The sequence below is a fragment of the Polypterus senegalus genome, chromosome 9 (genome assembly GCF_016835505.1).
Source record: "Polypterus senegalus isolate Bchr_013 chromosome 9, ASM1683550v1, whole genome shotgun sequence".
Lineage (NCBI taxonomy): Eukaryota > Metazoa > Chordata > Cladistia > Polypteriformes > Polypteridae > Polypterus > Polypterus senegalus.
The window spans coordinates 116,236,454-116,254,090 of NC_053162.1; the positions used below are offsets into that span (position 1 = coordinate 116,236,454).

The window sequence follows — 17,637 nt, forward strand, 5'->3', positions numbered from 1 at the left end:
CGATGTGTCCTTCCTCTCAACCCCATCAAGGCCAGGGGTAGAGCATCTGGCCATGTTAAATTTTTCTGCTCACAGATTTTTACCAATTTTGATTTTAGGGTGTCATTGTACCTTTCTACAGTACTTCCACTTTGGGGATGGTATTTGCAATAATGATGTACATTTATCTGGAGCCAAGTAGTCAGCCCATTTATTACAGAATTCACAAAGTGGGTACCATTATCAGTCTGCAGTTTCTGTGGTATTCCCCATCTTGGAATTATTTTTTTTTTTATTAAAGCTTTAACCACAGTTTTTGCATCTGCATGTTTAGAGGGAAAAGCCTCTACCCACCGGGAGAACACATCGACAATCACAAGGCAGTATCAATACCCTTTGGACAGCGTTAGTTCAATGAAGTCCATTTGAAGTTGTTTAAAGGGACCCACTGGTTTTGGGGTAATGGCGGGACTTGCCTGAGTTCCTTTTCCTATATTGTACCTTTGACATAGAGCACACTGTCGGCAGAATTGTTCAGCATATGCATAGAGCTCTGTGGTTTCCCAATGTCGTTCAACATACTGAGTCATAGCGTCTTTCCTGCGTGATCCAGGCTGTGTGCGATTTTTGCCATTCCTGGAAAAGAAGCTTTTGGGAGGAAAGGTTTGTTAGTTTGCTTATGGGTTCAGACCCCATCAGAGAGGGATCCTTCTCGGGACCACTTTATTCTTTCTCGGTCAGTGGCAGCACTCTGTAAAGAAACAATCTGATTATCAGGGTCTTTGTCATCCCTTTGTTGGAATAAAGAGACTGATGTGTTATTATAGGCAGCCTGTTTAGCAAAGTGATCAGCCAGTTCGTTTCCTTGGCTGACTGACTCTTGTTTCCCAGTATGGGCTTGGCATTTAACTATTGCCAGTTTCGATGGTTTTGTTATAGCCTCGAGAAGAATTCCACTAATTTCTGATGTTGTATGGGCTTACCAGTACTGGTTTTGACTCCCCTTAATTTCCATAATGCCCCATGATCATGGCAGACTCCAAAGGCATATCTGGAATCTGTATAAATGGTTATGACCTTCCTTTCAGATAACTGGCAAGCCCGGGTGAGAGCTATCAGCTCAGCTACTTGTGCGCTTAACGTAGAAGAGATTTGATTTGCTTCAAGTAAGTGGTCTCCTTTGACCACTGCATAACTGGTGGAGAGTGTCCTGTCGTCTAATCGCAAGGAACAGCCGTCTACATTAAAGTACTTCTGCTGTTTCTAGTGGAGCTTCCTAGAGGTCTGGCCTGGTTTTCAGGACCTTTATCTCATCATGGCAGTCGTGTGGTTCCCCATCTCCCTAAGTAGGGTAGCCGGATTCAGAGTGGAGCATCTTTAAATAGTGACAATTGACAGGGTACATAGTCCAGGCAAAAAACCTTACATCTCACTACTGTAAGGGCAATACACTATCAAAATGTACTAAGATGGAGTGAACAGCGTGAGGCACTTTTACTGTCCTGGGACTCATAAGTCACCTGGAATAGTCCTCTCGACCTGGGCTGGTGCCAGTGTCTTCACCGTGTGTTTCTAGTGAGAGCCCAAGTCCCAACTGGTATAGAAATTTACGTTTCAGGTAATGGGGTAGTTCACCACGTTCCCTCACTTGTTCATACACTCTTATCTGTAAGGCAGTATGCAGACCTGAAAGAAAAGATGCAAGATCATTGTTGACCATGTGGAGAGTAATTTTACATAGCAGATAGCACATTAGCATAGGGCGGCCAGTAAGAATCTCCAATGGTGAGAGTCTTATTTGGCGATGAGTCCTTCCCTGTAGACCAACCAGAGCCAAAGGCAATCCATTAGCCCAAGATAGGCCTATTTGTTCAAAGATGTTTGCCAATTTAAATGTTTAAGGTGGAATATATATGCTCCACCATCCCTCCACTCTGTGGATGATGCTTGCCATAGTGGCGGACATCAATCTACAGCCACTGAGTCAGTTCTTGTAACAGAGTGTTTACTTGCAACTTATGAGGCAAACTCCAAACGTGGGATGATTTTGTTTGTTTTTTTTTTTTAAGTAGCGCTTTGGCCACTGACTTGGCATTTGCGTGCCAGCATTGGAAAGCCTCCACCCAGCGTGAGAAAACGTAGATGATTACTAAGCAATATTTATACCCATGTGACGGGGTTAGTTAAAAAAAAAAATCTATCTGCAGATGTTCAAAGGGCCCTCCGGCATTTGGTGTTACAGCCGGACTTACCTGCAAGCCTTTTCCTACATTAAATCTTTGGCATAGTGTACACCTCTTACAGAAGTAATCCGCAAAGTTAGAAAGACCTTGGGCATGACAGGATTGTTGCACCTGTGCCATCATTGCATCTTCTGGAAGGGTGGGCCAGACTGCACAGCATTTGCAATACCTGGAAAGGAAGCTTTTGGGGAAAAAAGATATTTAATGGATGGATACAAATTCATTTCGGATCTTTTTCTGATCCTTCTTTCTGTCACATCTTTATCTCTTTTTCTGTTGCTACAGTGTGACTCTTGTTCCTCCTTCTGTTATAGAAATAAAGAAGTTAGTGGTGAATTAGGATCCCAGGCGGTTTTCTTTGCCCACATGTGTGCTTGCGCATTTCCCTCACTCACTGGATTCGTTTCCCCCTTGTAAGCTTGACACTTCACTACCGCAAGGCACCTGTCAAATGAGATGTTCTTGTCTGTACTAAGATTGAATGTACAGCATGTGGTACCTTAACAGTTAATAGACTCATGAGAACAACATCTGAGCGTGCTAATATGGCCTCTGTTACTGCAGCAACTGCTTTCAAACAGGCTGGGATTGTAGCGGCCACTGGATCCAGTTTTATCTATTTATTTATTTTATTTTAGAAATGTTATGCGACCGGTCTTTGTCTATCTCCTTGTTGTTGAGTTAATACTGCAGTCATACACCCCCCTTTCTCGTCCACAAACAGAGTGAAAGAGCGATACTAGTCTGGAAATATGAACGCAGGTACAGACATCAAAATTTCTTTTATATCAGTTAAAGCCTTCTGCCTGCTCCATCCATGAAATTTTATCAGTTAAAGCCAAATTAGAAGAAGTCGGTAAATCCTGGAGTGGCTGTGCTTTTTCAGCAAAAAAATAAAATTTTTAAACCCATTGCCGGCAATATCCTAACATTCCAAGAACGGACATAACTTGTCTTGGAGACTGTGCACATTCATTCCCCTGCAGTCAAATCATGACTCGGGTTTTTCCAGAACACTATTTCCGCTAGGAAGACCAACAAAGCTTTTGTGTCGTCTTCGCTTTATTCGCCTCACAGCATTAAAGCAACTCAGCTACATATTACACCAGGACACCACCCCCCTTTGACCATTAACCTTTCAATTTTTTATCTGTTGTAATTCTTGTCCATACACACTCACATGCACGCACGCACAGAGAGCCTCTGTATATCCCTGTGGCATCACAGTTCAGGTGCAACGCATCCCTTTAAAAGTGAATGCAAACCAGAACTGGGAGTTGGGGTGAACAGGAATTGAAAAGAAAGCATTCGCCAAAATCAGTAACAGAAAACCACATAGCAGTGGATGGGACTATAGAGAGAGAATAGTGAAAGGGCTTGGGAATATAGGAGTCATAGGGTGTATAGAAGCGTCATGAGTCATCTGCCTTTCTAACTAGAAGAATAGGAGAGTATTGGATCGGACTAATAGCACCCCGCTTAACTAAGTCAGCATAAACAATGGTAATACCGGCCTCGGCCTCAAGCGAAAAAAGATGATATGCACAAGGTAAATGGAAGGATGACTTTGGGAAAATGACCAAGGGTTCAACATATTTCCCTTGTACCCAGAGAGATGAATGGAGCGAATCTAACTAAAAAGATTTGAAGGGCAAACTGCATGGGTGTACGTGGAGTGGTGTAAGGTAAATGACAGAGCGATCCGGTTATAGGTACAACTCGTCCTCCTGGAATTTTCTTAACAGATCCATCTGGGATGGACCAAATATTAGGTCTCACATACTCCCAGTCTTCCCCTTCCTGATATGCCTAATACCCATTGTTTCACATTATGCCACTGAAAGCGAGTGGATTTAGCAAGGGATATGTGGGACTCCAGAAGAAAAGCAGTTGTTGTGACAAAACAGAGATACTGCTCCAGCCAATTCTGCTGGGATATAACAGTTTGTTATGCAAATAGTCTCTTTTTCTGACAGCAGCAGCTAAAAAGTCCAAGAGCCAGATTTCACCATAATACAGTCCAAAAAATCATGCAATACAGTAAAGATTTTAAATACTGTAATCCAAGAGGAACCCAGGACATTTTTGCTGTTTTGAGAAAAACATGAACAATCAAGGCACAATAAGAGCATGTAATGGTGGTGTTCAGTGCAAGGGCGGTGGGTTGTTCTGTTGTGACCTTCACTCACTTTTCCGTAAGTGAGATGCAAAGGCACAGGCGGGTCATCAAGTCTGTCTAAACAAGTTCACTGGGCATTAGATGGCTGATATATTGTGCATTTATTTGTGCTTGTAACTGTCCACTGGACAATGAACTGGCCACTATCAACTCCTTGCCGTCCCAGAGTCTCATTTCATTGCCCTCTCACATCATTTAAGCTTGAAATTAACTTTCTTCTGAGGACCTGAATCCATTCTGCAGCATTTGGCTTATTCATGTCATCTAACTGTTTCTTTGCCGTCATGAACTGGTTCAGCAATTCCTGCACCACCTCTTAATTCTGGCAGGTCCAATGAAGGTGGGGCGGTTTTAATCCAAGTCAGGCTGTTGTACATTATATTGCAGAATGGGCACTTGTATTAATGGTGCTTAAAATTCCATTCTTTCATATTCATGTTTGACCCTGAGGGGTCAAAATCGGGGCTTATGAGGCATCCCTTTCCCCCTGCTTCATCCCTCTCTGGCTGAAACTGTTCATTTTAAAAATCATCGGGACCATCTTCTTCCTCTCCCTCATTAATTCCTCCAGCTGCCCCAAGGGGTGGTGATGGACTATTGTCCTCAAAGGGAGGGGAAACGCATGCTGACGCTAAATCAAGGTATAACCTGTTGTTCTTTGTTTTTATTTACTTATTCTTCCTTCTTTCATCCTTCATTTCATCATTTGGGGGCGGTTCTTGCATTATCAAGAACAACTTTTCTTTTTCTGCTGTAAGTTTCATTTGGCTTTGCAGTCCCTCATTGCACTTCTGCATTGCATTCAGGGCTCTATCTTTAATTATCAGTTTTATCAAACATTTTCATTTTCTCGACTACAGTACCCTTGTGCGTTACTATATACAATCTTCCTCACTTCCTGTATTTCACTCATATCACCAGAGCCTTCTACTGGCCACCTGCCCCCGCTCTGTTTATTCCACCGTTTTCATTATTTTTTAAATCTAACCCTGTTTTCTGTTCTATGTAGCGTCTTGGAGAGCTGCTTTTCTTTTTTCCTTGGTATATTTTCCGAAAACAATCGTCCGACCAGAGGCTCCTCATTCACACCTAGTTTTTCCAATTTCTTTCTTTAGCGAATCCCTGACCAGGAGGTGCTTTCCCATTTTACTAAACTTCCACCGCTCCCTTCTAATTACGAGGCTACTTAAGATTCCGTCTCATTCCAAGAGGCGCTCTTATCATTACGTCCCTAGTACCTCTCTCAGACGGTAAAGCAGCTGTGCACACCGGTCACCTATCATATTCCTGTCTTTAATTCGCACCTTCACTCGGGTTCTCCGACTGGAGGGGAACTGTTTGGGTGCCAAATAATAATCTGTGAAAGTAATGCCTGAGGAAGACAGGAATAGTTCAATCAATTCGTCTTTATTCAGTCACAGATGAATACGTGGATTCGTGCTTTGCAACGCAGAAGAGCCAAGTTTTCCGGTTTCAGTCAGCTTTAATATTCAATTTCCCAATGGCCAGTAAGTTTTCCGCACTTTTTGCTAAACCAGCCTCAATTGTTGCTTCACTCTCAGTCCCTCCTGTCCCCTGGTCCACCAGGACGATCAACTTGATTAGTGGACTGACAGTCTCATACATGTGTGTAAATGAGAGGGAGGTCGGTGGAATGGTAAGGATGCAGGGAGTAGAGTTGGCTAAGGTGGATGAATTTAAATGCTTGGAATCAACAGTACAGAGTAACGAAGATTGTAGAAGAGAGGTGAAAAACAGTGCAGGCAGGATGGAATGGGTGGAGAATAGTGTCAGGAGTAATTTGTGACAGATGGGTATCGGCAATAGTGAAAAGGAAGGTGTACAGGATAGTAGTGAGACCAGCTATATTACATGGGTTGGAGATGGTGGCACTGACCAGAAAGCAGGAGGCGGAGGTGGCACAGTTAAATATGTTAATATTTGCACTGGGTATGACGAGGATGGACAGGATTAGAAATGAGTACATTAGAGGGTCAGCTCAGGTTGGAGGATTGGGAGAGAAATTCAGAGAGGCAAGATTGCTTTGGTTTGACATGTGCAGAGCAGAGGTGCTGGGTATATTGGGTAAAGGATGTTAAAGATAGAGCTACCAGGTAAGAGGAAAAGGGGAATGTCTAAGAGAAGATTTATGAATGTGGTGAGAGAGGAATGCAGGTGATGGGTGTAACACAGATCAAGATGTGTAGCAGGCTGTGTTCTGCATAACCATATATTTGCAAAACAACTGTGGGCTATTAGCGCAATGATAAGGAGCTACTATCTTCTTGGCGTATGTCAGGAAAATTTAAGGACGTCAGGGACACGAAAAAAGACAAAAGTGAAGACTTTTTTTTTTTTTCTAACTAGTTTAACATCTTCAGTCTTTAAAGAATCTGGGGAAAATATCATTATCTAATGAACAGTTAGCTATATCTAATACTAGCCAACCCGCGGCATACCATACGCTGCATAATCAGGCCGGTTTTTTAATGATTTTTAAGCACAGGGAGAAAATTAACATTTGAAAAATCGGTAATGTAATAAATCAGCAAGAAAAGCAACATTGTAACAATGCACGGAACGAACCAACACACAATCGTCTGTGACTGAAAACTGGCGTACCGCAATCGCGCCTTCTCTTGCCAGACAGAGGGATAGGTGTGCATGGCGCGGAGTGTGGAACGGGAGGAGAGGAGAAGGACGTCCATTCAGCTCCCTCCGTCATGCTAGTCTGCTGAATTCTCGTTCAGTATGTACTGCCCACTCATGTGCCCACCTGCAATTCGTCACTTGAGTCGTTGACTGCTTTTCTAAATATAATCCACCAAGACACCCGACCACAGTAGTAGCGAGGTGGGAGGGGGGGGTGTGCACAATGTATGTAGCGTGTAAAACAGTTTGCTATGGTGCACACGGTCGTGCGTCGCAACCGAAAACTCGGTTTTTAAAGACTGCTTACTTCATTGTGTTTTAACCTCAGTTGTAAAGGATTGTTTTAAGGATCCCATGGGATACCCCTCGCAAACTGTTTTACACGCTGCATATGGCGACTCACCTCCGCGAGAAATATGCCTCTATGAACAGTCAAGGTGGCTCGGAGGTACATGAGGCCTCTACGACAGACGAATAGAAATGTGGAGACTGTACCCGCTTAGAATTAAGGCCAAAAAGTTCTATCTTGGTCTCATCAGACCAGAGAATCTCATTTCTCACCATCTCAGAGTCCTTCAGGTATCTTTTAGCAAACTCCATGCGGGCTGTCCTGTGTCTTGCCTCTCCCCAGTGTTTGGAGACAACAAGGCACTGCTCATCACTTGTCCAATACAGTCCCCACAGTAAAGCATGCCAGTGGCAGCATCATTCTGTGGGGGTGTTTTTCAGCTGCAGGGACAGGACGACTGGTTGCAATCGAGGGAAAGATGAATGCGGCCAAGTACAAGGATATCCTGGAGAAAAACCTTCTCCAGAGTGCTAAGGACCTCAGACTGGGCCGAAGGTTTACCTTCCAACAAGACAATGACCCTAAGCACACAGCTAAAATAACAAAGGAGTGGCTTCACAACAACTCTGTGACTGTTCTTGAATGGCCCAGCCAGAGCCCTGACTTAAACCCAATTGAGCATCTCTGGAGAGACCTAAAAATGGCTGTCCACCAACGTTTACCATCCAAGCTGACAGAACTGGAGAGGATCTGCAAGGAGGAATGGCAGAGGATCCCCAAATCCAGGTGTGAAAAACTTGTTGCATCTTTCCCAAGAAGACTCATGGCTGTATTAGCTCAAAAGGGTGCTTCTACTAAATACTGAGCAAAGGGTCTGAATACTTAGGACCATGTGATATTTCAGTGTTTCTTTTTTAATAAATCTGCAACAATTTCAAAAATTTTTTTTTTTGTCTGTCAATATGTGGTGCTGTGTGTACATTAATGAGGTAAAAAAATAATTTTAGTGATTTTAGCAAATGGCTGCAATATAACAAAGAGTGAAAAATGGAAGGGGTTCTGAATACTTTCCGTACCCACTGTATTAGATAATATCTTTACGTAAATACTGTACATTGCAAATTTGTCATATTTTAATTTGAATTCTTGGTTAATATTAGTCATAAGCATAGATAATCATGAAGTCTTGTTAAATGTTTTCGAAAAACAGATTGTTATCTTTGCAGTTTTGGCTCTCTGTTGCACTTCATGCAGTTGAGTCAAAATTATCTTAACCTCTCATAAACTTAATTTTAGTGTCATGACATCCATAACAGGATTAAGACAGGCGTGTACATACGCCTTTTTGAGCAGAAGGACCTTGTGGGTGCTGCAAGATTTCAATTCATTATGGTGTATTGTGTTACCAATGGTGTTCTTGGTGACTGTGGTCCCAAGTGCCTTCAGATTATTAACAAGCTCCTCTGTGTAGTTTTGGGATGATCCCACACCTTTCTCATGATCATCCTCACCCCATGAGGCAAGAGCTTGCATGGAGCTCCAGACCGAGGGTGATTGATGGCCATTTTAGATTTTTTCCATTTCTGAATAATCGCACCACCAGTTGTCACCACCTCACCAAGCTTTTTGCTGATGGTCTTGTAGCCCATTCCAGCCTTGTGCAGGTCTACAAACTTGTCCCTGACGTCCTTTGACAACTCTTTGGTCTTGCCTATGGTGGTGGAGAGGTTGCAATGGAAGAAGTTCATTTTGTGGACAGGTGTGCTTTATACACATAATGAGTTGAGATTTGGAGTTTCTATAATTTAATTGATTGATTTGATTGTAATTTGTGTGCCACGTGGGCATACAACCAATCTGGTAGCCAGAATTCTGGCTGGGTTGTTGGGGATCAAATACGTATTTCACTCAATGACATGCAAATCAGTTTATATCTTTTATGTAAAATGTTATTTCTGGATTTAATTTTTTTTTTTTTTGTCTCCATTAAAATGAAACTACCATAAAAATTAGAGACTGTTCATTTCTTTGTAAGTGAACAAACTTACAAATTCAACAGCAGATCAAATACTTATTTACCTCACTGTATGCATTGCATGGTGCAAGCATTGATGCTAAAGTCTAGGCTTATTACTTAGATTTCAATTTGTTTTTGCCTGGTAGCACAGCTAGTTATTCAGAATGACCTTCTTTGTTCTCTCTGCCAGTACAACATTCAGTGAATCAAGAGTGCATCCCATAACTGAGCATGCCTTCTTAATCAGCTATTTCAAAGTATATCTCTTAAAGTGATCTTACTGGCCCAGCACACTTAGAAAATGTAAATTAAATTTAAATTAAAGCTTAGAAAATTGACCCAGCTATCACAGAGTTATAGAACGTTTAAAGGATTTCACTACACAAATTAAATGAATACAGTCGCCTAGGAAAAAGAGTCTCTTCTGCTCTTAGTACAGCTTGTTATTAAAATGGTCACCCAAGTACTTGTAGGAGTGTACCCCCTCCACATTCATTCCTTAAATAGTGACTGGATATTGATGCTGCTTGGTGTGGCAAAAATCAGTAGCCAGTTTCTTTCTTCATTGTGTTTGCGTTCTGAGAGAAAATGAGGGTGTACACCAAATCACTCATGTAATTTTCACTGTTAAATGGTTGAGTAATAAATCCTTTGAACATATACAGTGTATTTGTAAGAGGGCTGTACAGATTTACAAGAATAGTTCCTATATAAAATTCATAACTTCTTATTGTGTGATAATTCTAATAAATTGAATTTTAACACAAAAAACACCGTAAATTTTTAATTTGTAGGACCAGTGGAATGTCAAAATATGTGATTTTTTTATTTTTGTAGATTTCACAGTAGTGTTATTGAGGTGTTTTTATTATTTACTTTTTGATATTGAATTGATCAATTTATTTCAGAAAAGCTCGTTGACAATTGGTCCTCACTTTTGCTTATTTGTAAAAGCCAGCAGTAGATGCATTAATCAACAAGTGAAATTTTGCAGTATATAGTATTAAAGATATTTAAAATATTTGCAGTAGTGAAAAGTGTGTGTCTATTCAAAATTTATTTAACAATTGAACATTTACTATCTTATGTCATATTTATATTTTTGAAATACCAGTAGTAACTGTTAATAATGTGAAGATAACAAAGTGCATTTTTTATTTTTTTGATTAAGAAAGCATGGAATTGGGATAGCTACATTAATTAACATAATTCATTATTTTGTGTGTTCATTTTGTTTTTCTTTTAAACATACTATATTTGTATTTATGTGCAGCATGTCTGTCTTGTAAATGGAAAAGAAGCTTTCAAAGTGAGTATAAAAGTGACCAAAATGCTGGCTTCATTGGTTATACTGATTATTTTGCTAGGCTTGATCCAATTCTGTACCGCAAGTGCCAAGGAGATGCTGCTCGACTTTGTCATACTCATGGCTGGAACGACACTAATGAAGTTATGCCACCTGGGGCCATTTTCTCCTGCTTGTATCGCCATGCTTATCGCACAGAGGAACAGGGACGTAGGGTGAGTTAAATATATTTGTACAGTATCTGCTTGTTTCTAAATTACCATCTAATTTATAAAGATTTGAACATTTTCTTTGAAGTGTCCATGTAATGAAAGTAAAATATTGTTTTATTCTTGTTAAGCTTCAAGATAAAATAAAAATACACTGCTCAAAACATTAAGGGAACAAATAATCACACTCTAACACAGTCGGTTAAGCTTCATCAATATCAGTCTGTCCAGTTAGGAAACAAAAACAATTGTGAATCAACGTCATTTGCTTTGGTTCAAATGAAAGTGACAAAAGGTGCACAGGAGAGGGTGACAGCAAGACAACCCCCCAAAAAGTATATGGTTTTGCAGGGGTGGTCAGACAATTGCTCTCTCCTTATCCTTCCTGACTGGTTTTTCTCTAGTTTTGCTACTGTTCTTGTCACTACTGGTAGCATGAGGCAGTATCTGCAGCCGATTCAGGTTGCACAGGTAATCCAGCTCCCCCAGGATGGCATACCTATACATTCAGTTGCAAGAATATTTGCTGTGTCTCTAAGCACTGTGTCACAAGCATAGAGGACATACCAGGAGACCATCCGTTACACAAGGAGTTCTGCACAGGACCATAGAAAGGCATCAACCCAGCAGCAGGACCTGCTCCTTTGTGTGAGAAGGAATGAGAGGAGCACTGCCAGAGCCCTACAAAATGACCTCCAGCTGGCTACCGGTGTGCATACTACTTGTGTGCTTGAGGACCTGATTTCCACTATTGGGACCTGTGCTCATCACCATTCAGCTTTATTGGTATTTGCCAGAAAATATCATAACTGGCAGCTCCAACACTGGCTCCCTGTTCTCCTCACAGAATGGAGCAGGTTCTAACTGAGCACGTGTGACAGACATGAAAGAGTGTAGAGACACCAAGTAGAACATTATGCACCCTACAACATCATCCAGCACGACTAGGTTGACAGTGGGTCAGTGATCATCTGTGATGGCAATCCTTTGAGTTTTGCACCCTGGCAACTGGTATGTACTGTTATGAAATCCTCAGAGACATTGTCAGACTTTACACTGGTGCAGTGAGCCCTGCATTGCTCCTGTAGCTGACCATGTCCAACCTCATTTGGCTGGAGTGTGTAGGCAGTTCCTGGATAAAGAAGGCATTATGTCATTGACTGGTCCGCACATTCCCCAGACATGAATCCAGTTGAGAATCTCTGTGACTTTCTGTATTGGTGCATCCAACGCCAACAATTAGTGCCACAGATTGTTTAGGAGCTCACTGATGACCTGATCCAGGTCTGGGAAGAGATCCCACAGTACACAATCTGCCATCTAACCAGAAGCATGCCCCCGACATTGTTGGGAGTACATACAGGCACATGGGGTCATACACACTACTGAGTCACACAGAGTTGCCTCTGATTTTCAGTATTTGATTTAGATTTTCAGTGTGATGTTGATTCTAGCCCTTAATGGGTTGGTGATTTTTGGTTTCCATTGATCGTTGTTACATCATTTTGTTACAAATTACACAGTATTACTCAGTAAAGATTTTCCACTTGAATATTTTCTTCATTAAGATCCGATGTGCAATTAAAGAGTTCCATTAAATTTTTTTGAGCAGTCCACTTTCAGTTTTTAAAAGCATTTACAAGACCTTTTTTAACAGATTTTACAGATGGGCTCATATATGATGCATTTAATTAAATTAATAGTCTTAATTCCAGATATGCTAACTAAAAAATGTAAATAAATGAAAAAAATCCCATTCAATCCCCATTCCACCTGTTATGACATGTTTTCTTTTTAAAGTTTTGCTAGGTTTTATATTGCATCATTTAAAAAAAACATTTTTGCCTCTTTGATTTTGACTATTGCCAATTCTGATTTTGCAATTAAAAAAAATTAGGGCTGGGAATCAATAAAAAAAAAAAAAAACAATCGCATAAATTTATGCAATTAATCACATCTAACATTAAACATAATTATAAAATTAATACATAAATCATGAAGTAAATACACTGAATCACTAAATCAATTTAGAATCAATACAAATGAATTAAAAAAATATTAATGACATAGTTTAAACCTAAAAAAGTGACCTTAAAACCTGAACTTTAAACAAAATACTATTTAAGTAGGTACAACCTGAATTTGAATGCCTTCCTAAAAGGCAAGCGACAACAAGAAAATGAGGCCAATGTATTAATTCTTAGATTGGCATAGCATATAAGACACAGACACGTCTAAGTAAAAAACGATGAAACAACTGTTGACTTGGAATGCACTGCTAAGGACTGATTTAACTGAAAGAATATCTTAAATGGGTATACAGGAAACTATCCTCAGTTGTGCATTGCCATCTATGACTTGGTAATAACACTCTACGCAAGTGTTTTTCAGCTGGTGTGCTGTGCAAATAACGGTGTAATGCCCCTGGGTCCTGGTCTGAGAGAGACATGCAACCTGAGGTAGTCAAGACCTGTCTGAGGAAGATGGGACTACGCTGGTGAAGCAGACCTAAAAGCAATTCGTGATCACGGTTTTGCAGACACAGCACTTAGAGAGCACTTTAGCCATGAGATGTGTCAGAATTCCTTCTGCCTGGGTGTGTGTTTACCTGCGACTTTCGCAGAGCCAAGGGACAATGAGCATATGAGTTGCCTCTGACCCCAAATCAGTGGAGTGAAGCAATGAGTGGACCACCAGGACGAAGCGGATGGAAAATGTGTCCAAAGTGCTCACTAAGTGTTATATTTGTGAATGGCAATTTCAGAGCTGCTTTCCTTGCACATCCCACCCCAACATCCCCCACAATCGGAAAGTTTAGCACATGTATAGTTTTAATGCTTTTGTGGTTGGTAGAATTGTGTGCAAAAAGTGTGCTACCACAGAAAAAGGATGGGAGAACACTGCTGTACCTATACCTTTGCTCCTGGAATGCTATAAAAAGATCTCCGTAGCTGTTGTCTTGCTTAAAAACTGACACAGTGCTTTACTTGGATGGCCATGCTGCATTCTTAGCATAAATTAGCAGATACTGCAAACTTGAATCATGGGTAAGGACAATAGTTATACTACTTTTTTCGTAGAATTTTGTCATATGAGGGTAGTCAGCACTGTAAGCTGACTGTCAGACTGGGGAGTTGAATACAGAGATACTAGAGACTTATTTTGGTTTTAGTGGCATTCAACGATAACTTATTTAGCACTTATGTGATGAAATTTAAAAAAAACTAAATTTTACCTTAACAACTTTTCTCTAGCATTGCACCAGGACTGCCAAAACCCCCACCCCTCTTTCCTCCCACTCCCCTGTATGTATAAATTAAGAAAATGAACACTTGTGGCATATTGGAAACTGCATAAAACAAAATGTTAAACCATCCATCCATCCATTTTCCAACCTGCTGAATCCGTAACACAGGGTCACAGGGGTCTGCTGGAGCCAATCCCAGCCAACACAGGGCACAAGGCAGGAAACCAATCCCGGGCAGGGTGCCAACCCACTGCAGAAATGTTAAACCTTTCAATGAAAATTTTATTTCATAAAATTTTTGAAGTTAGTATATATAAATACGGTACTGTATGTGTGTGTAATTCTTTAGTTACACTCTTAATTTATTTGTATTATTGTTTTGTAATGTTAAAAAAAAAAAAAAAAAAAAAACTTCTAACACCATGTTGTTTTTTCTGGGTACCACTATTTTGTGGTGCAATTGTTATGGTGTAACTATGTTAAATGGGTCAGAAGTTGCATCTTGTTACAGTAAAAGAAGCACCTTGCAGTCCTGGGTCATCTGAGGTTGACATAAAATTTGAGGGGTGTTTAATAATTTATCTACCTGAGTATGAAAAAAGTAGCAAGCCTGTTGTGACATGTCTTAAGGTTGCTCATGCACAGTTGTAGCTTAGTGAGAGTCTAATATTCCAAGAGACAGGACGTCAGAAGAATCCTCATTCAAATCAAGTATGAAAATACTAGATTTGGAGCAACGTTCAGTGATAAGATTTCTCACAATTTAGAACGTGCACGAACTTCTCTCAGCTCATGTCTTGATTGAGTATCTGGGAGTGAAGTGGAGTTTTAGAGTGGAAATAATAGAGCGTTATTTGGAACACACGCATTTCATGTCTGTTCCGTTTCTACAGTAATCTGTGTCAACACATTGTTAAAACAGAAACGTTTTTTATATTCTAGTAGTAGATGACAAAATGTAGGCATAAACTATATAATGTATGAAGCCTGAAGTCCAAATAGCAAAGAAACATTTTCACAAGAATAACACAATTGCACTTTTATTCAAAAATATAACTGCAGAAACAAAAAGCCGCCTTAACATGCGACATTGACATACGTTTATTGTAACTTCTTCCGTGGTTCAATAGAATCAGTTCCCGCTTGGGAATCAAAAGGTCACGAGTTCTATCCTGCGCCACTCCATCTTTAGTGAAAACAGCTGTGTCAGATGGGGTTGTATGGATTGATTCTGAACGCGACTGAGAGAATGAAAAGTGAATTAAAAAAAAAAAAAGCTAACCTTTACAAGGATCATAAATTGCACCGGCTGTTACAGACTGAAATCAAATGTATGCTTTTATTCTAAAATAGTAAGACTAAGAGCAGTTTACTTCTTAAAATGGAGTGGTGCAGTATCGAACTCGCGACCTTTTGATTCCAAGGCGAGAACTGATTCCATTGAACCACGGAGGCAGTTATAATAAACTGCTGTCAATGTCGCATGTTAAAGCGGCTTTTTGTTTCTGCAGTTATATTTGAATAAAAACGCAATTGTTGTTTATATCTGAACCTTTTATGAAAATGTTTCTTTGCTATTTGGACTTCAGGCTTCATACATTATATAGTTTATGCCTACATTTTGTCATCTACTACTAGAATATAAAAAACGTTTCTGTTTTAACAATGTGTTAATACAGATTACTGTAGAAACGGAACAAATATGAAATGCGTATGTTCTAAATAACGATTTTTTATTTCTACTCTAAAACTCCACTTCACTCCCAGATACTCAATCAAGGCATGAGCTGGGAGAAGTTCGTGCACGTTCTAAATTGGTGGGGGGATGGAATAGCCGGCTGCTCCTAGCTTCTCTTTATCAGCACATTTAAAAGACAAAGGGCGCTGGCGGAGAGGTGTGAAGGGATTTAAGAAACGATTTAAGGTGGGACGGAATTACGAGTTTTTTCGTAGGCTCTGGTAATTCTAGTGTTAAACCTGTTCAGTCTTAAGCAGAGGAAACTGCATAGGGACCTAAACCATGCCTTCAAAATTGTCAAGGCATAAATAAAGTGGATCAAGCCAAATTCTACCAGCTAAGTGGTGAATCATTTATGCAAGGACACCAACAGATGTTAAGGGAAAGTGCATTTAAGACTGTAATCAGGAAGCAGTTTTTTTCAAAGAGTTGTGAGACTCTGGAACAAACTTCAGAGTCGTGTATTTGAAACAAAAACCTTGAAAACTTTTTAACATGGATAAGATATTGGGACAGCTCAGCTATAGCTATTACTTAAATAAGCTTGAAAGACTGCATTGTGCCCTCTCGTTTGTCATATTTCTTATGTTGTTTGTTTTCTGCATATTTGTCAATTAATGTTAAATTAATCTAATATTCCAATTTGAATATTTAAAAAACAAATTTAATCTGGTACTGTATGTCCAGAAATGTATAAACACAGAATTGTATAATTTTTTTTATAAATATTGTACGTATGAAGTTTTTTTCTATTAACATCTCTTTTTATTGCACAACAATAAATAAAAATTATCACAGGCCTATGCTGTTTGTTTTTATATGTTGCCAAAAAAAATCTTGAATTCACAAAAACAAAAGCAATCATATTGAATCTATATGTTCCAGCTTTGTCTTGGTAGCCATCCTTAATGTAAACATCTCTTTGCAAACAATACTGTGCTTGCAAGCTTAGTGTTATAAGTTAGCAAGATTGGCATTAAATAAAATGGAATTTATTTATTTTTTATACCCCACATCTCCTCCAGTTATCACGAGACTGCAAGGCTGAGGTTCAACGAATACTTCACCAGCGTGCTCTTGATGTGAAACTTGATCCTTCCTTGCAAGAAAGATGCATGAAAGACTTGGGCAAATGGTGCAGTGAGAAGACAGAAAGTGGACAGGTAGATGCTTGATGTCTTTACCATAGGTATCCTAATTTCCTCACATTCTACCGTGTCTCACTGGAAAGCTTTTATTTCTAGTTAAGTAGTTTGTTTTTATTTTTTCATTTGCATGGTAACACTTAATAGTGGTGTCTACGTTTGGTAGGACACTGGGTTCAATTTCCAGTCTTACCACAGTTTGTTGTGCAGTTTGAGTATACATGTTCGCAGGAGTGTCTGTTTAAAATCCCCCCAGCGATACCCCATGTTTTCCTTACGCTAAAGTCCAAGTGCTAATTAAATTGACCACTTAAAAGTTGTCTTAGTAGGAGTGAATGTAGGTATGTTCTATATGTGAGTGGATGTGCCCTCTGATGCACTATTTCTCCATCTAAAGATGTTTCCCATCGTGATCAAAATGCAAAATGTAATTATATGTTTATATGGTTTATGTCATGTCAGAAGCCCTAATGCTTGCTATTTTTCATGCCATTCAAACAGGAACTCGAGTGTCTGCAGGATCACATGGAGGACCTGATAATTTCTTGCAGAGAGATTGTGGGCAATCTAACAGAGTTGGAGTCTGAGGTAAATAACAAAGGCCAAGTCATAAATGATCAAATTCCTTTTTGT

General features: G+C 39.9%; 1 protein-coding gene across 1 annotated transcript in view; it reads left to right on the forward strand.

Moving 5' to 3' along the window:
* glg1a (golgi glycoprotein 1a) overlaps nt 1-17,637 on the forward strand; it is a 247,916-nt gene that overhangs the window by 132,553 nt on the left and 97,726 nt on the right. Inside the window, exons 11-13 of the mRNA XM_039762406.1 lie at nt 10,727-10,880; nt 16,885-17,022; nt 17,506-17,592. Of these exons, the coding sequence (XP_039618340.1) occupies nt 10,727-10,880; nt 16,885-17,022; nt 17,506-17,592 (379 nt within the window). The remainder of the gene's footprint in view (nt 1-10,726; nt 10,881-16,884; nt 17,023-17,505; nt 17,593-17,637) is intronic.